General features: G+C 43.0%; 1 protein-coding gene across 2 annotated transcripts in view; it reads right to left on the bottom strand.

Annotated features, from left to right (window-relative positions):
* Window positions 1-26,270, bottom strand: part of ROCK1 (Rho associated coiled-coil containing protein kinase 1) — a 523,306-nt gene that overhangs the window by 70,393 nt on the left and 426,643 nt on the right. For both annotated transcript variants that reach the window (XM_030212894.1, XM_030212901.1), the window contains 4 exons: window positions 11,696-11,884; window positions 3,956-4,121; window positions 2,551-2,621; window positions 475-563 (listed from right to left, as the gene is read on the bottom strand). In XM_030212894.1, the coding sequence (XP_030068754.1) occupies window positions 475-563; window positions 2,551-2,621; window positions 3,956-4,121; window positions 11,696-11,884 (515 nt within the window). The remainder of the gene's footprint in view (window positions 1-474; window positions 564-2,550; window positions 2,622-3,955; window positions 4,122-11,695; window positions 11,885-26,270) is intronic.

Genomic DNA, 26,270 nt, shown 5'->3' with positions numbered 1-26,270 from the left:
TCTCTGACACACACGCTCCATCTCTCACACACGCTCTTTCTGAAACATACACTCCAAGGAAAACCTTGCTAGTGCCCGTTTCATTTCTAACAGAAACGGGCCTTTTTTACTATTATATATATATATTACAAAGAGCAGGTACAAGTAAAAACCAACAAAAAATTCATAGATGGGGTAGCCAAAAATTATTTGTTTGGAGCAGCAGAAAACCTAGAGCCACCCTTGACTATGTTTTTGATTTACAACTGCTTAAGCAAAATACTTTCCACGAGAACTGATTAAAAATGCCAGCTCCAAGCTGGTGAGTTTAACTGATCAAAACCACTATAAAAGCCCAAATAGTTGTTTCAGCAATTATACTTCTGCACAGCACCACAGCCACCAAATCACTGGCTCTCTGCAAAATATTCTTTTTAGTAAAGAAGCCTCATTATCTTGTTTTTAACACTCTGTGGCTGATGTAGATCAACTTACTCAATGTCCAATACCATGGATGGATTTGATTGTTCCTTATCCAGCTCATCATTGTAAAACAAAATCTTTTTGCTGCTTACCACAACATACTAGAGAGAAGAAAAATAAAAAGTTAAAATATTAAGAACTCATCAATAACAATAATCAAACTATCTTTCCATAGTTAATAAGGATCATTATATCAATATCCATCTATATAAATATATAAAAATACATATGATAACAATAAAGGTAGCCCCCTCTGTATACAAGTCCCAAGTTACAAATGACTTAAGGGAGCCATCACTTGAGTTACCATTTCTTGGCAAACTATTAATGGCATGGTTTTGCCTTCCCCAGTCATCTTTACCCCTAACCCTCAGCTAAGGATAGGAACTCATTTACCAACCAAAAGTGAATGGATGGCTGGGTTGAGTTGCCAGCTACCTGACAGAAATCCCAGTGCAAGCTTCAAACTCAGGTTGTCAGCACAGTAGGCAAGCAACTCACAAATTGCACTATGAGGCCTCTTATGCTGACAGTAAGGGGGCTATACTACACACTTTTTTTTTTTTTGCAAATGAAACACCATTTTATGCACAGGGGTTTTATAAAATTATATGCTACCAAAACACAGCACATATTTTATATGGTATATGCACAGATAATACCAAGGGTGGAGGTTGTGCGAAGCAGGGGCATAGTTGCAAGCTAATTGTATACATTATAAAATATGAATGCAACCGGGCAAATGTTTCCATCTGCACTGTAACAGATGTAACTCTGTGTGGAAGCTTTCAAATAGACTGTTTATAAAGGTATACGGGTTCATATTATAAGTTGTTTTTATAAAATAGGTGCAACATATGCATATGTGCTTTCCTAGCCCACGCATCCTGTAAAAAAAAAAATACTCTCCCTATGTGCTAACGTTTGCTCTTCTGTTAAAGGCAGGAACGGGCTTGGACCTCCAGTAAAAGGCATTTCTATTGTATAATATTTATATTCCGCATGTACCTAGATTAGTTCAATGTGGTTAATGGACTACAAGAGCCCAGGCATACCCAGGGAAAATACAAAATAAGATAAGTCAATAATATTCAGTCATTTTTCTAATACAAATTTCTGAAATAGCCAAGTTTTTAGGTACTTCCTAAACTATAGATGATTAACAGGTGTTCTAATATTCTCAGGAAGATCATTTCACATTTTTATGGCTTAATAAGAAAAAATGGAAATAAAAATACGTTTACACCTAACTTTTCTCAACTGGGAAATATAGTAGCATCCAATTCTTTTATTGCAACATCCCTTGGGATAACAGAAAGGACACAATCTTTATCAAGTACTGTGGTATCTGACCATATAGAATCTTAAACACCATTGTACAAACTTTAAAAATTATACATGCTTGCATTGGTAACCAATGGGCTCTAATATAAAAGGTAACAACCTCAGGGGGTCTTTTACTAAACCACAGTAATGTTTATAGCTCACGTAGAAATCAGCTGGTGGTATGGGAATCTCAGCGTTTACCACCAGTTGATTTCTACAGCGAGCTAAAAATGTTACCATGGCTTAGTAAAAGACCCCCTTAGTGATGTATTCTGCAATGTCTGTAATCTCAATAACAGATCTGTACATCCTGTATACAACATACTGCAGTAATCAACTGACTAATAATTAATACCTGTACAATCACTTTAAAATGATCAATTTCCAAACAATTCCTTACTCTTCTAAGGCATCTCATGCCTAAAAAATCTTTTTATTATGATAAGGCAGCCAGCTGATTTTCAAATAAGGTGGAACCTAACACTATGCCAAAAACCTTCTTTGAGGTCTCCAAGGGAAAATAGGACATTGATGATTAAAGGCCCTATTTACTAAGATGTGCTAGCATTTTTAACGTGTGCTAAAAATTAGCGCACACTAACACTAGAAACACGCTAAGAAAGCTAGCGTGCCTATAGCACGTCTTAGTAAACAAGGCCCTACATTTTGATATAATGCCTTTTATTGTGAAGGATGTATCAGCATAAATTTAATATTAAATATGAACAAAACATTGAAAGGGCATGCACAATAGGCTAGTACCTGCTTTTTCCATCCATATCGTTTTATATTTCCTTTGTTTGGAACTGAAAGCCAACCCTCTATTCTGGATTCTGGTTAAAAACAAAACAAAACAAAATATACAGTTAATTGCCATAGTGTGGATGTATCAAGTATAGAAAGTACAAAGGATGCATCATGCTGCAACAGGCAAAATTTAAAGCACAGCTGAACAAAAATGAAATACACACATACCCACACACAAAGGCACTGACAATCTTACTATTTCATGCTTCATCACAAATTAAAAGTGTATGCAAGAGCACAGACATCTGCATAATAACATGATTTCCAAGAAACCTGACAATGAAGACAGACCAGAAAACACTCTAAAATTCCCAAAACAAAAAAGCTAACAGCCAAGCAGAACTTATCCAAGAATGTATTGTCGTTTAACTGGGTACTGCAGTCAACTGAGAAAAAATTCTGAAAATTATATATAAAAAGGTAACCATTTGAACCTCTAAAACAGAAAATTAGCATGAAAACACAGCCAGGGGAAGCAAACTGGAAGCATGGTTTCAAAAAAACAAAACCCAAGCAGCGAAAGGTACACTGATGTCCCATTTACTCACAGACGACAAGAACACAGTAGAAGATAAATAAATAAGGAATGCAGGAAGAATCAACTAGATATAAAGAACAAGAGACAGGAACTTTTGAGTTTTCAGACAATGATTTTCTGTTAAGTAGTGTAGCAATAATTCTGGAACACAGTCACTAAAAATGTTTATATGAATCACGCTTGTATAATGTTAATACTGATTTACATATCTACAATCCTCACAACACTGGAGACTACATATTCCATAAAAATGAATTTATAAAGAGGCATTATTTTGCTTATAGCATATGATTAAGCTTCTCTTTTTAGCACATAAAAGAGTCTTTTATTCTTAGCCATTTATAAATGGTGGGAGAATATTTAGCACTAGTTAACCAGAAAGGAAGGCTCCTATCCAATTAACTAGCACTGACTGGGTCTCGACAAGACATTTAACAGCACATAAATTTAATGGGTCAATATTTAAACCCTTCTACATGGCAAGCCAGTTTATCAGAGGGTGGGTGGGGGTTCCTCCTCAAAGCACTGCATACAGGAAAGGAGACTTCTATCCTCATCCAGTTTGCAACAGTGACATCACTTCCACCAGCATATGGATGTCAGGTCTTCCTGTGGGCTGGACAAGCGACATTGCCACTGCAGGATGGGACACTTATATTGCCATAGATGAGAAGGATATTGATGAGTTGGATGAGGCTCACTGGCTATACTTTGTCTAACCCTGTTCTAGATTAAATCTTATGCACATTACAGAGTAGAAATTTGGAGTCAATTATTTTAACACCTTTTTTCTCAAGGTAATCAAGTGACTAATGATCTTACCTGGGATAATTCCATCAGCTTCATCTGTTGAGAGACTAGTAACACTGGTGGAATCCATTCTAAGCTGGAGGTCAGACAGTTTAGCACGGAGTTGCTCTATATCACTCTCTTTACTATCCAGTTGCATCTGGAGCTCTGTTCTGTATGTACTCTCTTCTGCTAATTGCTGTGTATACCATGCAAAAGAAATTGAAGGTTATTATAATTACAGTGCAGTGACCCGATGAACAGTATATAGCTCTTGAAATCTAATTAAAAACTTATTTAGCCCAACAGCAACATATTCCTATTTTGCTGACTTTTCATTTCTACGTAATTGTATACACGTAAACCAGCTTGCATGCATTTTGTAAATTTTTGTTTCATAATTCTTAACTGTGACTCAAAATCTGGGTTATCAGAATGAATATCTTCTAGCAGGTAACTAAATTATTAACCTATGTGGTATGTACTAACTTTGGTCAAAAAGACTACACTAGATATACAAAAGTGTATTTGTGCATTACTGGTGAAGAGGTCCCATTTTTCTGTGGTAAATAACATGTGTTAATGCAGTAACATGGACACACTGTTTACTTATTAGGATTTATCACCTTCTTGAAGAATTTCACCCCAGTTGGTGCACAGTAATTTTAAAATCAGCTTCTTGGGAAATTTGAAAATATTTTTTGTTAGTGTCTCTGGAAAGATTATACCGTTATATAACTGGATAAGACTACTACCACAACATAAACAGTAATATGGTTATTTTATAACTAGGACCTAGAAAAATTCTCAAAAATGTGCCAATTTTAATGCAGGTTACAAAAGCACATATGTGCATTTTCAGAATAAGTATGCATAATAATCCTCAATTTATGCACATATGTTCTTCTGCAAATTTAAGAAAAATCTTCTTTGTCGTCACAAACATTGCAAATTAGTCCAACATAATTTTTCAATTTTGTTTGACAAGAACTGGAAAAATCAAGTACTCTTCAGGCCACTAGTGCTTCATTAAACCATATCCTCTATCCCCTCTTCTCAAGTCTTCTCTCCCGACCTGCTCCCACCCAAACCCATCCTTCAACCCATAAATGTCTACATTCCAGAGAAGACTGTAACAAAATCACCTAAGAGAATATCTATCTATATATATATAAAAGGCACCACCAACGTTCTAATGAAGTCTCACTTCCGTTTTGCATGGTGGTGTAGATATCCGGTTTCACAAATCACAGGCAGGAGTAAGGAGTAGGGAAACATAGCCAGCAAGCTGCGATCTGCTCCCCTCCCTCCCCTGCTGTATCGTCAGGGCATGGCTGAGGATTCAAAGCGCAAGCTCCAATCTGCTGCTCTCCTGCTGACTGTGTTGCTGGGCCTGCTCCCCTTCCCCCCTCCCACTGCTTCCTCTCAGTTGCAGTGTCAGAGAAAATGAGTGCACAGAAGGTCAACCACTCACTCCCTTTACATTTAAAGCAACACCAGGGACTTGCATCTCTGCCTCTCCCTTCGCCACGCACACACACAACACCTGATGCTGATTTTGGACCGCCGTGCCGCCTCTGTGGATGGAGGAGCAGCGGCGGCGACCTGGTGAGGGCGAGGTGGACAGTGGCAGTGCAGACATCGGGGGGGGGGGGGGGGGGGGGAGCGGTCCTAGCGCCCGTTTCATTCCTCTCTGAAATGGGCCTTTCACACTAGTATAAAATAATAATAAAAAAAGAAAACCATTATTGTAATTGGTTCAAAATCAAACTTCCAAGTCTTGGGGGCAGCAAATGGATATAAGGAGACCAAATCAAAAGAAAACTTTTCCTATGTTTAAAAGTGAAACACGCTTCTTTGGCCTCTTATAGTATGAATGTGTGAAATTGGTTTTTTCATTGCTAGTTTGTCAAGGCTTCAGGTTGCACTCACAACTGGAGCACACACTTTCCCCCTACTAGAATAGCTTTCCTCACCAATACTTTTTGTTCTCTTCTCTTTCTTATCTCATTATTATTCAGATGTCACATATTATTCAATCCAAGGGAGCAATAACCCATATCTCTAATGACTGATTTAAGTCGGTCAGCATTTTGGTCCAAAACAAATGTATTGCAGGACAACCCCAAATAGCATGAGCCAAAGTGCTTTCAGTATTTTTACATTTTTTTGCCTAATATGCATGAGTTTGTGGCCAATAAGCTCTGTAAATAATTTTATAAAGGCCCTCACTTAAGTCTACACCAGTGGTTCCCAAACCTGATCCTGGAGGCGCCCCAGCCAGTCAGGTTTTCAGGATACCCACTAAGAAAATTCATGAGAGAGGTTTGCATGCAGAGGAGGCAGTGTATGCAAATCTATCTTATGAATATTCATTGTGGATATACTGAAATCCTGACTGGCTGGGGTGCCTCTAGGACCAGGTTTAGGAACCACTGGTCTACACTATAGCTACCGTGGGAAAAGCTTAACGGCGCGTAAAACATCAAATGGATCTTAAAGTGCAGCCTAACTCTTTTTCCCAAGCATGTTGCAAATAAACATAATCTTTCTGGCCCTGCAATGTTTGAAGTGATTTATGCAGTCCTGAGATTGCATAAACAATTCCCTCAACTTATGATCTACAGGAATTTGAAGCTTAGAGACATCTAAAGTTCGAATATAATGTAAAAGTTGGTAATAAGCAAAAATAACTGCTCACCCCCTTGGAGCCAACTGTTGGAACTCTGCCAACACTTGCAGCATGTCCTTTGTGACACTCTGATTGAGCCATCCTCACAAAGGACATGCTCCACTAAAGTAAGTCCAGCCTGATCCCAATAAGTAAAGGTCCCATTATCCATTCCCTGGGGGAAAGCAGGATTCAATTCTATGTTGTTATTTTGTAAATTTGATATACTATGTAAGCCGCACTGAACCTGCTAACAAGTGGGAAAGCGTGGGGTATAAGCGTTATAAATAAATAAATAATTACCCCATATGGGCACCTGGTTTGTAACCCCAGGATCACCTTTCTATAATTTAATCAATTCCTTCCATGCCATACATATAGATTTTACCAAACAACTTCTCTTCAATATAGGTGGTACTAATGAAGAAGATGCACGTAGTAGGTAATGGGGGGGGGGGGGGGGGGGGGGGGGGGGGACCAAGACTTTATAAATTCTCATTCCTTCTCTAAAGGCATATAATCCTGGGAATGCAAAAACCAATCTTTCACTAAGCATGCCAAGTTATAAATTCTCACATTTGGAAGACTTAAACCCCCTACATGCCAACCCCCATAAAGATACTGGAGTCACAATTTAGATTTCTTCCCTCCTCAAATAAATTGTGCAAGTATTTTATTCAGTTGTTTTATATTTTCTGCATTAAATATATATTTATTTAAAATGTTCTAATCCATCTACAACTAAGCAGAGTACATAAAAACATACATAATAAAACAGTAGACTAGTGATTTTCAATCTTTTTCATCTTGCAGCACATTGACAAGGAGCAAAAATTGTCAAGGTACACCATCAGTTTTTTCAGGATATTTAATCTCTCCGCTATGGCTTTACATAGTAACATAGTAGATGATGGCAGAAAAAAGACCTGCACGGTCCATCCAGTCTGCCCAACAAGAAGGCTTTGTCTTCCCTGATCGACCTTTTTACTCCTCGGTCATCTAGCGGTCCAACTGATTCTTTTGATTTGGCTTCCTGCTTTTAATATACCTAATTTTTTTTACTATGTGTTCTGGCCTCCAACGCAATCTTTTTTTCAAAGTCCCTCTTAGCCTTCCTTATCAGCGCTTTGCATTTGACTTGAGAATCCTTATGCTGTTTCTTATTATTTTCAGTCGGTTCCTTCTTCCATTTTCTGAAGGATTTTCTTTTAGCTCTAATAGCTTCCTTCACCTCACTTTTTAACCATGCCGGCTGTCGTTTGGTCTTCCGTCCTCCTTTTTTAATATGCGGAATATATTTGGCCTGGGCTTCCAGGATGGTGTTTTTGAACAGCATCCATGCCTGATGTAAATTTTTGACCCTCACAGCCGCTCCTCTAAGTTTTTTTTTCACTGTTCTACTCATTTTATCATAGTCTCCTTTTTTAAAGTTAAATGCTAACATATTTGATTTCCTATGTATACTTACTTCAAAGCTAATATAAAATCCAATCATATTATGATCACTTATCAAGCGGCCCCTTTACCATTACCTCCCGCACCAGATTATGCGCTCCACTAAGGACTAGGTCTAGAATTTTTCCTTCTCTTGTTGGCTCCTGTACCAGATGCTCCTTAAAGCAGTCCTTGATTTCATCAAGGAATTCTACCTCCCTAGCATGCCCCGATGTTACATTTACCCAGTCAATATTGGGGTAATTGAAATCACCCATTATTATTGTGTTGCCCAGCTTGTTTGCGTCCCTAATTTACTTTAAAATTTCTGCATCCATCTGTTCATCCTGGCCAGGCGGACGGTAGTACACTCCTATCACTATCCTTTTCAACTTCAATCTACAGTGATTCCAAAAAGAGTTTTGTTTCCTGCAGAATTTTCAATCTATTTGATTCAAGGCTATCCTTAATATACAATGTTATCCCTTCCACCAATTCGATCCACCCTATCACTACGATATAATTTGTACCCCGGTATGACAGTGTCCCACTGGTTATCCTCCTTCCACCAGGTCTCAGAGATGCCTATTATATCTAATTTTTAATTTAGTGCAATATATTCTAACTCTCTCTTCTTATTTCTTAGGTTTCTGGCATTTGCAATAATCAGCAAATTGTACCAATGACTTACAATCAGCAATGAATGATCAGAACTAATCAAGAACTGAACCAGTACATCCAGTTTCTGCCAGACTCCATAACAATTTAATGATTGACTGTATGAAAAATGGCTGATAAATTTAGTGATGCTAAAAGCTGGTAGACGTAATCAAAACTAGAAGTGTGATCGGCATGGTGGAAGCCAATTTAACTTGGGCATCAGCAAATCCTACAGTTGAATCAAAACTGCTTTCTCAACTGATTTAGCGAGAACAGAAAATGTAGAAATTGGATGATAATTTAGAGGGTCTTTATAGTCAAGGTGAAAGATAGTCTGTGTATGCTTTGTTTGGCCCTTCAGGTGGGATAAGTATATAAGTGTATATGTGCTGCTGCAGCTAGGAAAGCAAATAGAATGTTGGGTATTATTAGGAAAGGTATAGAAAACAGGTGTGAGGATGTTATAATGCTGTTGTATTGTTCCATGGTGCGACCGCACCTTGAGTATTGTGTCCAATTCTGGTCGCCGCATCTCAAGAAAGATATAGTGGAATTGGAAAAGGTGCAGCGAAGGGCGACAAAAATGATAGTGGGGATGGGACGACTTCCCTATGAAGAAAGACTAAGGAGGCTAGGGCTTTTCAGCTTGGAGAAGAGACGGCTGAGGGGAGACATGATAGAGGTATATAAAATAATGAGTGGAATGGAGCAGGTGGATGTGAAGCGTCTGTTCACGCTTTCCAGAAATAGTAGGACTAGGGGGCATGCGATGGAACTACAGTGTAGTACATTTAAAACAAATAGGAGAAACTTTTTCTTCACCCAATGCGTAATTAAACTCTGGAATTCGTTGCCGGAGAACGTGCTGAAGGCGGTTAGCTTGGCAGAGTTTTAAAAGGGTTTGGGCGGTTTCCTAAAGGACAAGTCCATAGATCGCTACTAAATGGACTTGGGAAAAATCCACAATTTCAGGAATAACATGTATAGTATGCTTGTACATTTGGGAAGCTGCCAGGTGCCCTTGACCTGGATTGGCCACTGCTTATTTCTAGGAAAAACACCATAAAATGTATTGTACTCTTTTGGGTTCTTGACAGGTACTTGTGACCAGGATTGGCCACTGTTGGAAACAGGATGCTGGGCTTGATGGGCCTTTGGTCTTTTCCCAGTATGGCATTACTTATGTACTTATGTAAGTACTGTCATACTCGGACAGACAGACTGAAGGTCCATCAAGCCCAGCATCCTGTTTCCAACAGTGGCCAATCCTGGTCACAAGTACCTGTCAAGAACCCAAAAGAGTACAATACATTTTATGGTGTTTTTCCTAGAAATAAGCAGTGGATTTTCCCCAAGTCCATTTTAAATTATGGTCTATGAACTTTTCCTTTAGGAAGCTATCCAAACCTTTTTTAAACTCCACTAAGCAAACTGCTTTTACTACATTCTCTGGCAACGCTTTCCAGAGTTTAATTACACTTTGAGTGAAGAAATATTCTCTCCGATTCGTTTTAAATTTACTACTTTGTAGCTTCATTACGTGTCCCCTAGTCCTAGTATTTTTGGAAAGAGTAAACAAGCAATTCACGTCTACCCGTTCCACTCCACTCCACTCATTATTTTATCCCCTCAGCCATTTTTTCTCCAAGCTGAAGAGCCCTAGCCACTTTAGCCTTTCCTCATAGGGAAGTCGTCTCATTCCCTTTATCATTTTTATCGCCGTTCTGTTCCTTTTCTAATTCCACTATATCTATATATATTTATGAGATGTGGTGACAAGAACTGAACACAATATTTGAGGTGCAGTCGCACCATGGAGTGACACAAAGGCATTATAATATCCTCATTTTTGTTTTCCATTCCTTTCCTAACAATAGCTAACATTCTATTTGCTTTCTTAGCTGCTGCCACAAACTGAGCAGAGGGTTTCAACATATCATCAACGATGACAACTAGATCCCTTTCTTGGTCAGTGACTCCTAATGTGGATCCTTGCATTATGTAGCTATAGTTTGGGTTGCTCTTTCCCACATGCATCACTTTGCAATTGCTCACATTAAACATCATCTGCAATTTAGATGCCCAGTCTCCCAGTCTTGTAACGTCCTCTTGTAATTTTTCACAATCCTCTTGAAATTTAACAACTTTGAATAACTTTGTGTCATCAGCAAATTTAATTACCTCACTAGTTACTCCCATCACTAGATCACAGACCCCTGGAGAACCCCGCTATCTACCCTTCTCTATTGAAAATACTGACCATTTAACCAGTTTTTAATCCACAATAAGACACTAACTCCTATCCCATGACTCTCCATTCCCCCTGGAGTCTTTCATGAGGTACTTTGTCAAGTGCCCTTTGAAAATCCAGATACAAAATATCTATGTGGTCAAGCTGTTTAATTATAATATTTTTGTTTTTTATATTGCACATTATTGACTTTTTTCAGGGATGCCGTTTGTAAATTTAGAAAATACTTTTGCTATCTCATTCCACTCTTAATTGAAGAGGAAGTACAATAAAAATAATGTTACTGAATGCAAACCCTAATTTTTTGCACATTTCACGTCAATAAAAATAATGTTAACACATATAAAACAGCAACCTGATTGCTACCCAGTCACATGCTGTTAAACAGAGTATGTATTTTAACCTACTGGGAGCGGCTCAATACACATTTGTCTATCTGCTGATGAACAAGAGTGATCCTGCTGATGGTGGACGTTCAAGGGGAATTATTTTTTATTTTATTTTTGTTACATTTGTACCCCGTGCTTTCCCACTCATGGCAGGCTCAATGCGGCAGGCAATGGAGGGTTAAGTGACTTGCCCAGAGTCACAAGGAGCTGCCTATGCCGGGAATCGAACTCAGTTCCTCAGTTCCCTAGGACCAAAGTCCAACACCCTAACCACTAGGCCACTCCTCCACCTGCATGCCTTTTTCTCTGTCATTTTTGATAGGCTCTTGAACTGTCACTAGTTGTAAGCATATAAAAATAAAACTTACCGCTTGCATTTCATTGAGATCCTTTTGGTATTTCACTACAAGCTGGTTGTATTTCTCTTTCTCCTGGTTAAGATCCAGCTGTAGTTTTCTATTTTCTTTCTCTTTCTTTCTCAAATCTTGTGCATTTCCTTTCTTTCTGTCCAGTTTAAAATCTTTACGATTCATGATCTCAGCTAGTTTGTTAACAGCCTAAAAATATTCATAGATTAAACAATTATAATTAAACATACTGAAGATTAACAGTTAAGAAAAGTTATTTTTCTATGAACAGTTATCTGAATCACTGCAAGAGACACCTACTCCATTTGCATGGTTTTATTTATTGATACCATTGAAATGAATGACAAACCACTGGAAATTGTACCAGGTCTCTATTTTTTTTAAATTTTATTTATGCATTCATATATTTATTTATTGCACTTGTATCCCACATTTTCCCACCTATTTGCAGGCTCAATGTGGCTTACAAAGACCTGTTATGGTATCGCCATTCCAGGGTAAGTACCCTCCTGTTAAATAAACATAGGGAAATATTCCTCCTGATTCTATAAAGGTCACAAAAATTTGTGTGCACAAATTTAGACACATTTCTGATTTGTGTGCACAATTTAATAGAATTATTTATATCCCACATTATCCCAATGAGCTCAATATGGCTTATATCAAACAATCAAAGTAGTTGTGGAAAAGAACATAGTAGTACTGGAGACGTTAGTTAATTGTAAGCTGAAAAATTATACCAAGGATATAGATGAAAACTTGTCTGCACCAAACAGCAAGAGAAAATCAATTATAACAACTGAAAGTGTGTGTGTGTGGGGGAGATAATAACAGTACAGTAAAGCGAATGCTACATACCTGTAGAAGGTATTCTCCGAGGACAGCAGGCTGATTGTTCTCACTGATGGGTGACGTCCACGGCAGCCCCTCCAATCGGAAACTTCACTAGCAAAGGCCTTTGCTAGTCCTCGCGCACGCATGCGCGGCCGTCTTCCCACCCGAACCGGCTCGTGTTCGTCAGTCCCATATGTAGCAAGACAAAGACAAGGGAAGACACAACTCCAAAGGGGAGGCGGGCGGGTTTGTGAGAACAATCAGCCTTCTGTCCTCGGAGAATACATTCTACATGTATGTAGCATTCGCTTTCTCCGAGGACAAGCAGGCTGCTTGTTCTCACTGATGGGGTATCCCTAGCCCCCAGGCTCACTCAAAACAACAAACATGGTCAATTGGGCCTCGCAACGGCGAGTACATAACTGAGATTGACCTAACAATTTATCCAACTAACTGAGAGTGCAGCCTGGAACAGAATAAACAGGGGCCTAGGGGGGTGGAGTTGGATTCTAAACCCCGAACAGATTCTGAAGCACTGACTGCCCGAACCGACTGTCGCGTTGGGTATCCTGCTGCAGGCAGTAATGAGATGTGAATGTGTGGACAGATGACCACATCGCAGCTTTGCAGATCTCTTCAATAGTGGCTGACTTCAAGTGGGCCACTGACGCAGCCATGGCTCTGACATTGTGAGCCGTGACATGACCCTCAAGAGCCAGCCCAGCCTGGGCGTAAGTGAAGGAAATGCAATCTGCTAGCCTATTGGATATGGTGCGTTTCCCCACAGCCACTCCCCTCCTGTTGGGATCAAAAGAAACAAATAATTGGGCGGACGGTCTGTTGGGCTGTGTCCGCTCCAGATAGAAGGCCAATGCTCTTTTGCAGTCCAATGTGTGCAGCTGACGTTCAGCAGGGCAGGAATGAGGACGGGGAAAAAATGTTGGCAAGACAATTGACTGGTTCAGATGGAACTCCGACACTACCTTCGGCAAGAACTTAGTGTGAGTGCGGAGGACTACTCTATTATGATGAAATTTGGTGTAAGGGGCCTGGGCTACCAGGGCCTGAAGCTCACTGACTCTACGAGCTGAAGTAACTGCCACCAAGAAAATGACCTTCCAGGTCAAGTACTTCAGATGGCATGAGTTCAGTGGCTCAAAAGCAGGTTTCATCAGCTGGGTGAGAACGACATTGAGATCCCATGACACTATAGGAGGTTTGATGGGGGGCTTTGACAAAAGCAAACCTCTCATGAAGCGAACAACTAAAGGCTGTTCTGAGATTGGCTTACCTTCCACACGGTAATGGTATGCACTGATTGCACTAAGGTGAACCCTTACAGAGTTGGTCTTGAGACCAGACTCAGACAAGTGCAGAAGGTAGTCAAGCAGGGTCTGTGTAGGACAAGAGCGAGGATCTAGGGCCTTGCTGTCACACCTCCTCCATAAAAAGAATAACTCCTCTTAGTGGAATCTTTCCTGGAAGCAAGCAAGATACGGGAGACACCCTCTGACAGACCCAAAGAGGCAAAGTCTACGCTCTCAACATCCAGGCCGTGAGAGCCAGAGACTGGAGGTTGGGATGCAGAAGTGCCCCTTCGTCCTGTGTGATGAGGGTCGGAAAACACTCCAATCTCCACGGTTCTTCGGAGGACAACTCCAGAAGAAGAGGGAACCAGATCTGACGCGGCCAAAAGGGAGCAATCAGAATCATGGTGCCTCGGTCTTGCTTCAGTTTCAACAAAGTCTTCCCCATCAGAGGTATGGGAGGATAAGCATACAGCAGACCTTCCCCCCAGTCCAGGAGGAAGGCATCCGATGCCAGTCTGCCGTGGGCCTGAAGTCTGGAACAGAACTGAGGGACTTTGTGGTTGGCTCGAGATGCAAAGAGATCTACCAAGGGGGTGCCCCACACCTGGAAGATCTGGCGCACTACTCTGGAGATGAGCGACCACTCGTGAGGTTGCATAATTCTGCTCAACCTGTTGGCCAGACTGTTGTTTACGCCTGCCAGATATGTGGCTTGGAGCAACATGCCGTGACGACGAGCCCACAGCCACATGCTGACGGCTTCCTGACACAGGGGGCGAGATCCGGTGCCCCCCTGCTTGTTGATGTAATACATGGCAACCTGGTTGTCTGCCTGAATTTGGATAATTTGGTGGGACAGCCAATCCCTGAAAGCCTTCAGAGCGTTCCAGACCGCTCGTAACTCCAGGAGATTGATCTGTAGATCGCGTTCCTGGAGGGACCAGCTTCCCTGGGTGTGAAGCCCATCAACATGAGCACCCCACCCCAGGAGAGACGCATCCGTAGTCAGCACTTTTTGTGGCTGAGGAATTTGGAAAGGACGTCCCAGAGTCAAATTGGACCAAATCGTCCACCAATACAGGGATTTGAGAAAATTCGTGGACAGGTGGATCACGTCTTTTAGATCCCCAGCAGCCTGAAACCACTGGGAAGCTAGGGTCCATTGAGCAGATCGCATGTGAAGGCGGGCCTGGGAGTCACATGAACTGTGGAGGCTATGTGGCCCAGCAATCTCAACATCTGCCGAGCTGTGATCTGCTGGGACGCTCGCACCCGAGAGACAAGGGACAACAAGTTGTTGGCTCTCGTCTCTGGGAGATAGGCACGAGCCGTCCGAGAATCCAGCAGAGCTCCTATGAATTCGAGTCTCTGTACTAGGAGAAGATGGGACTTTGGATAATTTATCATAAACCCCAGTAGCTCCAGGAGGAGAATAGTCATCTGCATGGACTGTAGAGCTCCTGCCTCGGATGTGTTCTTCACCAGCCAATCGTCGAGATAGGGGAACAAGTGTACTCCCAGCCTGCGAAGCGCCGCTGCTACTACAGCCAGGCACTTCGTGAACACTCTGGGCGCAGAGGCGAGCCCAAAGGGTAGCACACAGTACTGGAAGTGACGTGTGCCCAGCTGAAATCGCAGATACTGCCTGTGAGCTGGCAGTATCGGGATGTGCGTGTAGGCGTCCTTCAAGTCTAGAGAGTATAGCCAGTCGTTTTCCTGAATCATGGGAAGAATGGTGCCCAGGGAAAGCATCCTGAACTTTTCCTTGACCAGATATTTGTTCAGGCCCTTAGGTCTAGGATGGGGCGCATCCCCCTGGTTTTCTTTTCCACAAGGAAGTACCTGGAATAGAATCCCAGCCCTTCTTGCCCGGATGGCACGGGCTCGACCGCATTGGCGCTGAGAAGGGCAGAGAGTTCCTCTGCAAGTACCTGCTTGTGCTGGAAGCTGTAGGATTGAGCTCCCGGTGGGCAATTTGGAGGTTTCGAGGCCAAATTGAGGGTGTATCCTTGCCGGACTATTTGAAGAACCCAACGGTCGGAGGTTATGAGAGGCCACCTTTGGTGAAAAACTTTCAACCTCCCCCCGACCGGCAGATCGCCCGGCACTGATACGTTGATGTCGGCTATGCTCTGCTGGAGCCAGTCAAAAGCTCGCCCCCTGCTTTTGCTGGGGAGCCGTGGGGCCTTGCTGAGGCGCACGCTGCTGACGACAGCGAGCGCGCTGGGGGTTAGCCTGGGCCGCAGGCTGTCGAGAAGGAGGATTGTACCTACGCTTACCAGAAGAGTAGGGAACAGTCTTCCTTCCCCCATAAAAACGTCTACCTGAGGAGGTAGATGCTGAAGGCTGCCGGCGGGAGAACTTGTCGAAAGCGGTATCCCGCTGGTGGAGCTGCTCTACCACCTGTTCGACTTTCTCTCCAAAAATGTTGTCCGCTCGGCAAGGGGAGTCCGCAATCCGCTGCTGGATCCTATTCTTCAGGTCGGAGGCACGCAGCCATGAGAGTCTGCGCATCACCACACCTTGAGCAGCGGCCCTGGACGCAACATCAAAGGTATCATATACCCCTCTGGCCAGGAATTTTCTGCACGCCTTCAGCTGCCTGACCACCTCCTGAAATGGCTTGCTCAGGAGGGAGCTTGTCCACCAAGCCCGCCAAACTGCAGCACATTGTTCCGCATATGGATGCTCGTGTAGAGCTGGTAGGAGTGAATCTTGGCCACGAGCATAGAAGAATGGTAGGCCTTCCTCCCAAAGGAGTCCAAGGTTCTAGAGTCTTTGCCCGGGGGCGCCGAAGCATGCTCCCTAGAACTCTTAGCATTCTTTAGGGCCAGATCCACCACACCAGAGTCGTGAGGCAACTGAGTGCGCATCAGCTCTGGGTCCCCATGGATCCGGTACTGGGACTCGATCTTCTTGGGAATGTGGGGATTAGTTAAAGGCTTGGTCCAGTTCGCCAGCAATGTCTTTTTTAGGACATGATGCATGGGTACTGTGGACGCTTCCTTAGGTGGAGAAGGATAGTCCAAGAGCTCAAACATTTCAGCTCTGGGCTCATCCTCCACGACCACCGGGAAGGGGATGGCCGTAGACATCTCCCGGACAAAGGCCGCAAAAGACAGACTCTCGGGAGGAGAAAGCTGCCTTTCAGGGGAGTGAGTGGGATCAGAAGGAAGGCCATCAGACTCCTCGTCAGAGAAATATCTGATGTCCTCCTCCTCCTCCCACGAGGCCTCACCATCGGTATCAGACACAAGTTCATGAACCTGTGTCTGAAGCCGTGCCTGACTCGACTCCGTGGAAACACGGCCACGGTGGGAGCGTCGAGAGGTAGACTCCCTCGCCAGCACCGGCGAAGCTCCCTCCGCCGACGTCGTCGGGGAGCCTTCCTGGGAGGCGGCCGCATCGGAGACCTCACCCCGGGCAAGGGGCCAGCCGGCACCTCACTCGACGGTACCGGTGGCGCAAGCACCCCCGGTACCGGAGGGGAAGGGTGCAACAGCTCTCCCAGGATCTCTGAGAGAACAGCCCGGAGACTCTCGTGTAGAGCGGCTGTGGAGAAAGACATGGAAGCCGATGCAGGCGTCGAGGTCAGAGTCTGTTCCGGGCGTGGAGACTGTTCCGGGCTGTCCAAGGTGGAGCGCATCGACACCTCCTGAACAAAGGGTGAGCGGTCCTCCCGGTGCCGATGCCTACTGGGTGCCGACTCCCTCGGCGACCCAGAGCTCTCGGTACCGATGCGGGAAGGTGACCGGTGTCGATGCTTCTTTGATTTTTTTCAAACAAAGCATGTCACCGGAGCTTCCCGGTACCGACGAGGAGGACGTAGAATCCAGCCGTCTCTTCCTCGGGGCCAAGGCCGAAGAAGGTCGGTCTCGGGGGGGGGGGGGGGGGGGGGGGGGCTGTACTGCAGGAGCCCTCATGGTAGGAGGAGACCCACCCGAAGGCTCACCGCCACCAGCAGGGGAATGGACAGCCCTCACCTGCATTCCAGTCGAAGCACCACCGTCCGACGACATCAGCAACAGTGGAGGTCCCGGTTCCACCAACGCCAACGCAGCCTTCCGATGTCTTGGTACCGACGATGCAGAGGGTCGATACCTCGATGCCATCGATGCAGTCGATGCCAAGGTCGAAGGTCTTGATGCTGTCGACGTTGATGCACTCGATGCCTCTGGTGCTGTTGTCGACGAAGAGCCCAAGAACAACACGTTCCACTGGGCCAATCTCACTACCTGAGTCCTCTTCTGTAAAAGAGCACAAAGACTGCAGGCCTGCGGGCGGTGCCCAGCCCCCAGACACTGAAGATACGACGCGTGCCTATCAGTGAGCGAGATTACCCGGGCGCACTGGGTGCACTTCTTAAGCCGTTGGAAGACTTCGATGACATGGGCGGAAAAATCACGCCGGCGAAATCAAAATTCGCGATGGTGACGAAGGGCACCAAAAATAAGGGAGAGAGAAAAACCCATACCGAGGCCAGAAAAAAGGCCTACCCCGAAAGCGAAAGGAAACTTACAAACTAGACACACAGGAAGGGACAAAGACTGAGGTCTTTCTTTTTTTTTTTTTTTTTTTTTTTGCAAAATCGCGAAGACGCGCGAGGGTCAACTTGAGGGGCGCGAAACGGCGGCAAAACACGACCGTCCCGAGCGCGGACAAAAGAAGACTGACGAACACGAGCCGGTTTGGGCAGGAAGACGGTCGCGCATGCGCGGTGCGCATGGGCACGCGAGGACTAGCAAAGGCCTTTGCTAGTGAAGTTTCCAATTGGAGGGGCTGCCGTGGACGTCACCCATCAGTGAGAACAAGCAGCCTGCTTGTCCTCGGAGAAAATGTGCTATAATTATTAGAATAAAACAACTATAGTCGATTCAAGGATGATAATTATAAGTACAATACAACTGAAGTAATCAAAAGTTGAGTGAATTAGATACATTAGTTACAAGTTGACAATTTGTTGAAATTAAACAGAAGATTCGTTTTCTGTTGACAAGAACTTATTAAAGAGATATGATTTCAAAGATTTGCGGAATAGCAGATAATTATATTGATGTTTAATTGGTTTTGGAGTAAGTTCCACCATTTGATGCCCAGGTAGGTAAGGTCTGTTGACAGGACAGATTTATAAACAATTTTTCTGCAATTAGGAAAATTTAATGTAAGATAATCTCTTGCTCATGAGACTGCGTTACGCAGGGGAAATTCTATGAGTAGTTGCCTGTAATTTGGGGCCATTCCATAAATTATAAGATGAATAAAAACACATACCTTCAAGTAGACTATGAGGCATATTTTCAAAGCACTTAGCCTCCCAAAGTTCCATAGAAACCTATGGAACTTAGCCTCCCAAAGTGCTTTGAAAATATGCCTCAATGGCTTTTATGGGTAACCAGTGAAGTCTGATTAGCAGAGGGGGTTGCACTGTCAAAGTGAGTCATATTATAAATAAGACGGGATGCTGTGTTTTGAACAGTTTGAATTTTTTTGATTAAAACTTTACAACCGGCATATATTGCATTGCAGTAATCCAGTTGTGTTAGTACAAGGGATTGTATCAGGAGTCTAAGGGATCAGGTTGGGAAATGACGCCTTATACGTTTTAACTTCCAAAAAGTTTTGAAAGTTTTGGACACAATCGAGGAGACTTGAGGTTTGAAAGTTAGGTCGCAGTCAATCAATCCAAGTATGTTTAGTGTATTTTCTTTTGGGTAAGTAGTTTGATCAACTGTGAAGCTGATGTAAGGGGTATAGTCAAAGGGGTTTGTCCAACTATAAGTTTATGTCACCTATAGGGAATTTAATACAGATGTTAGCAAAGAATTCAAAGAGATTATCATCAGAGTGGTGCCAGTTTCCTGGAGGATGGTAAAAAAGAACAACACATAAGGGAACTGTGAGATTTTCATCCTCTATTTTACAAACCAAGATCTTAATATTTGTAGACTTTAAGCCAGAAATTAATTCTAACTTAAAGAAAGATTTATACAAGATGGCTCTTCCCCCTCCTCTTTTTTTTTTTTTAATTCTTGTTTGATGTAGGATTTTGTATCCTGGGGGGCAAAGCTCTATTACTGCTGGGTCTTCTTTGGAATTGAGCCATGTTTCTGTTATAAACAGTAAACCAAGGTTTTCCACCTCTATCAATCTCTTATAAGATCCATTATGTTCACTATGGAAATGTGATCCAATTAGTGCCAATAATTGGCTTTATACCTAGCAATTATTGGCATTAATTAGATTTAATTGGGATTAATGTACATAAATGTAGGTGCAGGAACTGTGCCTAAAATTTATGTGCAGTCCAAAAAAGGGGGCACAGATATAGGAGGGTTAAAGATGTTTTGGGGTGGATGGGGGCATGGTTCTGAGTTACGCATATAATTATAGAATGGTCCTCCACGTGTAAATTTAGGTGCGGGCATTTGCTCGTTTTTGCTGGTGCGAATGGTGATGCCTAAATTTACATGTGAACTGTTTGCTTAAGCTTTAATTCTATAAAACATGCCAAACATTAGGAACAGCTTATAGAATACCGTTTAAAGGGGTATTTTTGGCGCTGATTTTTTAGATGCCATAGATAGAATCTATCCCATAATGCTTAGAAATTTTTTTTTACATGAAACAAAACTTGAAGGAATAAAAATGCACATATTAACCCCTCCTCAGACCACTATAAGAAAGGAGAGTAGTTATGAGGGGCATAATCGAAAGGGGCGCCCAAGTATTCCTGAGGACATCCTCGCAGGACATTCCGGCGAAGGGGCGGAGAAACACGTATTATCGAAACAAGATGGGTGTCCATCTTTTGTTTCGATAATGTGGTTGGGGACACCCAAATCTTGACATTTAGGTCGTCCCTAGAGATGGTCGTCCTTAGACTTGGTCGTTTCTGATTTTCGGCGATAATGGAAACTAAGGACACCCATCTGCCCTTTGGTCGTGGGAGGAGCCAGCATTTCTTAGTGCACTGGTCCCCCTGACATGCCAGGACACCAACCGGGCACCCTAGGGGGCACTGCAGTGGACTTCAGAAAAAGCTCCCAGGTACACAGCTCCCTTACCTGGTGTGCTGAGCCCCCCAAAACCCACTCCTCACAACTGTACAACACTAGCATAGCCCTTAGGGGTGAAGGGGGACACCTACATGTGGGTATAGAGGGTTTCTGGTGGGTTTTGGAGGGCTCACATTTACCACCACAAGTGTAACAGGTTGGGGGGGGGGGGGATGGTCCTGGGTCCGCTTGCCTGAAGTGCACTGCACCCACTAAAACTGCTTCAGGGACCTGCATACTGCTGAGATGGACCTGAGTATGACATTTGAGGCTGGGCATAGAGGCTGGCACAAAATATTTTTAAAGTTGTTTCTTGAGGGTGGGAGAGGGTTAGTGACCACTGGGGGAGTAAGGGGAGGTCATCCCCAATTTCCTCCAGTGGTCATCTGGTCAGTTTGGGCACCTTTTTGTGCCTTGGTCGTAAGAAAAACTGGACCAGGTAAAGTTGTCCAAATGCGCGTCAGGGACGCCCTTTTTTTTTTCCATTATGGGTCGAGGGTGCCCTTGTGTTCGGCACGCCCAAGTCCCGCCTTCGCTACGCCTCCGACACGCCTCCGTAAACTTTGGTCGTCCCCGTGACGGAAAGCAGCTGGGGACGCCCAAAATCGGCTTTCGATTATGCTGATTTGGGCGACCTTGTGAGAAGGACACCCATCTTCAGATTTGTGTTGAAAGATGGGTGTCCTTCTCTTTCAAAAATGAGCCTGTGTGTATCATAAGGAGAATAACAACGAAGACAAATCTCTCATAAGAAAAGGTAAGCCTGAAATATCCCACAGATTACTTTAACACTGACACAGTGATGATGATCCAACACCAGATAACTTTTTCAGATCAATAAAAGACTTAAGATGTTCCAGTTAAAAAAAACACGTACTTCACACCTAAATAATGGACAACACAGTTATATGGATAAGCCAGTAAAAGTGTTACACCCAATGCTCTGGTGCCTTCTCTCATGTCCATAAAAAAAATGCCTCCTCTTGAGTGTTTTTAGTTACATAAGGATAAATCCACAAAATGGTTGTTGGAAGTTCTTGAAAAACAATCTCAAAACCCTATTTAATTCCTGCTCAAACACAAAGGAAATAAACAAAGTAGATCTATCAGTCACATCTGAAACTGAGTCTTCCAATATAGGAGACAAGTCTTTCAATGCATTGGCCTCCTATTGTACCTGACCAAGATCTTCCAGGATCCCTTCAATTTCTTTTTTGTAAGGCAAATAATAAATCTTATTAACCGGACATATAGAGTCCAAGGTAAACTTCAAATTCTCAACAACTTATCTTTTAAACAAATCCATCAGGGAGATGCCCACAGGTCTAGGAAAATTCAGTATCCTGAGATTTAAACGCCTAATAAAGTATTCAATTAACTCAATTTTCATATGTATAATAAAATTATCCTTTATTAAGAGATGAAATTTCCACTCGAGTATGTTGCCTATATTGCTTAATTTTATCCACTGACCAAGAAAGATATTCCACTTTGAAGCAAGGCTAGCAGTTTCCTGAACAGATCTCAAAAGAGGCATTTATCCTTTCAATGGCCTGCCAAAATAATCACTTGGGGGTGGGGGCATTGATATCCCCTCTCCCCAGGAGACGATAACCTCTGTTGCTGTACCTTCAGGAATGGTTCCATCGCCACTGATCAGAGACATGGCATCTTCTGCCAATTCAGGACCCGCTACCACTGCCCTAGTGGTGGCAAGGCATGGTGGGATGTCAGTTCCTGGAGGGGGAAATGAAGCATCTTACCCCAAGAAGTCAGCCGCTCCTTCCACCAAACTCACAGTAGGGCCCCCCCCCCCAAGCGTTTGCTGCAGGCATCGAGTGATACAGCATTCCAATGACTGCTGTACTGGAGAGGCAGTTCTAGCTAATGATGGTAAGGCCTTCATCACACCCTTTCTTTTTGTAAGAGGCATATTTATTTATAGCATTTATATCCCACAATTTCCCACCCACGGGCAGGCTCAATGTGGCTTACAACCGTATATAAAAACATACATCAAGTCAACAAACAATCAATTTCTTAGAAGTGTAAGAGAGAAAGGGTAAAAGCAAAGAAGGGAAAAAGAGAGAGTAGTGGTGATTAATATGATGCCTTGATAGAGACAGTTCAGAAGTAAGAGATATTGAGACCAAGGAAATATAAAATTACTCCAGAAATCAAACAGGAAACGCACAGCACCAGACTTCAGAACACCATCTTAACCACTCCCCTCCACCAGGTATTTAAGTAAGCACAACCAGAACTAGTCCTTCTGTGCCACTGTGTAATGAGGTGGTCACCACAGCATCCAATTCCCTACAAAGTAGTATGATCTGATGAGATTTCTGTGCACAATTTTGACTAAACCCATAGAAGTGCTTAATAGAACTGATCAACAAAAATTAAAAAGCTCTGATCATACTTCCCAAATTCACAGCTTTCCCAGGGAACAAAAGTGTGGAGCAGCAGTCTAATGGTTAGAGCAGTGGGTTGAGAATGAGATAAGTCAAAGTTCAAATCCTTCGTCTTCCACTGTTGCTCATCGTGACTGAGGCCAGCTGCCTCAATCTCTATTGCTTCAGTTACAAACTTAGATTTTAAGCCCTCTGAAGCAGAGAAATACCTACTTGTATCTAATTTATAACTTGCCTTGAGCTTTGATTTGGAAAGACAGGTAATTAATCCAAAACCACTTAGCTGCCAATTGTTGGAGTTGAAAGTGCAGACAACTACCTGTCATCTCTTCACTAGTTGAACATTAATGCTTTTCACCCACCAAGCTAACTTCACAGCTCTTCCTTTAGATCACCAGCAGGTTCGTCACAATGGGACAAAACCTTAGCAAAACTTAGTCTTGCCTACCTGGGTCAAAGTAGCTTCAGTGAACAAAACTTGGATACTGCAATCAACAGATGGTGTGCAGATACCTCTACTGAACAACAGTTAAGTGCTAGTGCTAAGCCACATTCCATTTCTGTACTTTAATTATCTCTTTATAAAACATATGAAACTCTGCACCTGCTACAGTATTAGTTCAGATCTCATTATGTCATGGCTAAGTACCATCTCAAATACCTATCACTGTATGTACATAAATCATTACCGGGACTTCACAGCCACAAGCAATTACAATTTAACTGTTAAAAAATAAAAAAAAAAACACTTTGCAAGTTTAATTAAAAAAAAAAAAAAAAATCCAGCAACTGGTTACAAGGTACAAAGTTACTATATAACAGGATCATCATATGTCACACAGAATATAGCAATCCAATTCTCTGCAACACATCACCATTTATAATAATATTATATGGCTAAGGTACATTTTTTCAGCATTCCACATGTTTTCAATTTCAAGAAAAGTTGAGAGAGGAGCTGACTCTGCTAGTGGGAAACCTGGAGTGGTACTAATGAGAAACTGTGCACCTTAAAACTTGAGCAAACAGTAGGCCAAGCTGTTTTCTGTGTGTTTAGAAAGCTAAAAGGGAACAAAGATTTAAGTTCCACCGAGTACAAGGTAACGAAAGAAACTGTCTAATCCAACAAAGTAGGGAGGGGATGTAGTCTTTCGTGTTTGGTTGATCTACATCCCCTCCGTTGGATTTGAGCTATTTTGTAAAATGATGTGATTGGTCTGTTTGTACTGTTGATACTTGATGTATTAATTCTATTTTTGTACACCGCTTTGAACCTGCAAAGGGGTTTGGTGGATAAAAATGCCAGACTGGATTAGATCAAGTATCCAATTCTCAAATTTCATGAGCTGCTCCTTGAAGGATGTCATCGACAAATGTGTGGGGAGAGCAGTAGGTGTAGCCATTTCATCCTCAGTCACTTGGGGATCCTTGGAAGCTGGTGTGCCCCTCTGATGTCCTGAGGGATCTTCATGTTGGGGGCAATTTCAGGATAGTGAGTTTCGCCCCCAATGTTCTCAGCACCTTGCTCAAAAAGGGCCAGATGATGATATGTACCAGCCTCCTCCTGGCTTCCAGCATCACTGTCCCTCAGTGCTAATGAAGATGAGGACAAATTCTTCCTCTTCTTTGGGCAAGACTCAGATGATGACTGGTCCCCATGATCTTTACTAATGCTCAATTGTCAAGGGTGATCAAGATACTCTCAATGCAAATGCATCCCCAGCATCCATAGAAACTAATACTTACAATGCTAAAATCAATGGACTAGACTTTTCTGTACCAAACATATATGTTCAACTTCTTCTCTCAACCTTGTATCCCTCTCCTGGACATTTGTGAACATAAAATTTCCAAGTCAAATGAAAGAAGGGCCCCAGATGCTCCATGCACTAATTATGAATATCCATGATGGATATGGTCCTGTTGCTCCAGGTGCTTTTTTGGAAGCTGCTGGGACATGTCCAGTAGAAATAGATGCAGCAGATTTGATGATGAAAAGTACACAACCTGAAACTCAAGGCCTCAACGAGACCTACCTAGAGCTAAATGCAAAATAATAAAGAAAACGTTAACCAAAAAACCTAACTAAAGGGCACAACCAGGAAAGCACCAGATGACAGTGACAGAACTTGCATGAAATTTACAAAAGTTATCAAAATTAATGAAAAAATGTTCAGCTTGAGGGACTTACAGACAAGCAATGATGCAGGTTTTAACATCTGTGGAAAACTAAGGAGTGAGGCAGTCCTTTAACAGCAGCAGGCGGAAGAGGTGCAACCACAGTGAGCCTGCTCAAAATGTTCTAAGAACTAGGGTGGAGTAGTATTCCTGTGCCAGGCTCTGCTGGTAATATCACTAATGTCTTGAAGACTTAGTACCCCTGCTTGTCTTGGATAAAATTTTACTCTTACTTTTGAGCTCTGGGAAAGCTATTATGGCCCAATAAAATGCAATGTCACCCCAGAAGCGTAGCTAGGTGGGGCGCAGGGGGAGCGGTCGCTCCCCCAAACAGTTTTGAAAAAATGGCACCTATGCGCCAAGTGCCAGTAACTTTGCCTGCTGCCTGGTCTTACATTTTTCTCCCTGTTTCTTCTGCTGCCTGATGTCTCCCGTAGTCATTTTTACTGCCCTGAAGAGTTCTCCCTCGGCACTGGCGATTTCACAGTCAGCCTACTGCCAGCGTTGGGGCTTTTTCTTCAGGAGAAGCCCCAATGCTGGCAGAAGGCTAACTGAATCGCCGGTGCGAGAGAGAACTCTTTAGGGCAGTAAAAATGACGAGGGAAAGCAGCAGGCAGCAGAAGAAACAGGAAGAAAGATGCAAGACTCCAGAGGAAGAGCTGCCCAAGGAGGTTTAATAGACCAGTGTAAGTGAGCCTTTATAGTCCAGCAAGGAAGCCAACTTGGTTAATGTGTTTCCTCTCCCCCGCGTAGCCGTCATCGTCTTCACTGCCATCACCCCACA

This window comes from Microcaecilia unicolor, chromosome 1, assembly GCF_901765095.1.
Source record: "Microcaecilia unicolor chromosome 1, aMicUni1.1, whole genome shotgun sequence".
NCBI lineage: Eukaryota > Metazoa > Chordata > Amphibia > Gymnophiona > Siphonopidae > Microcaecilia > Microcaecilia unicolor.
This window is presented reverse-complemented; position numbering and strand designations above follow the sequence as displayed.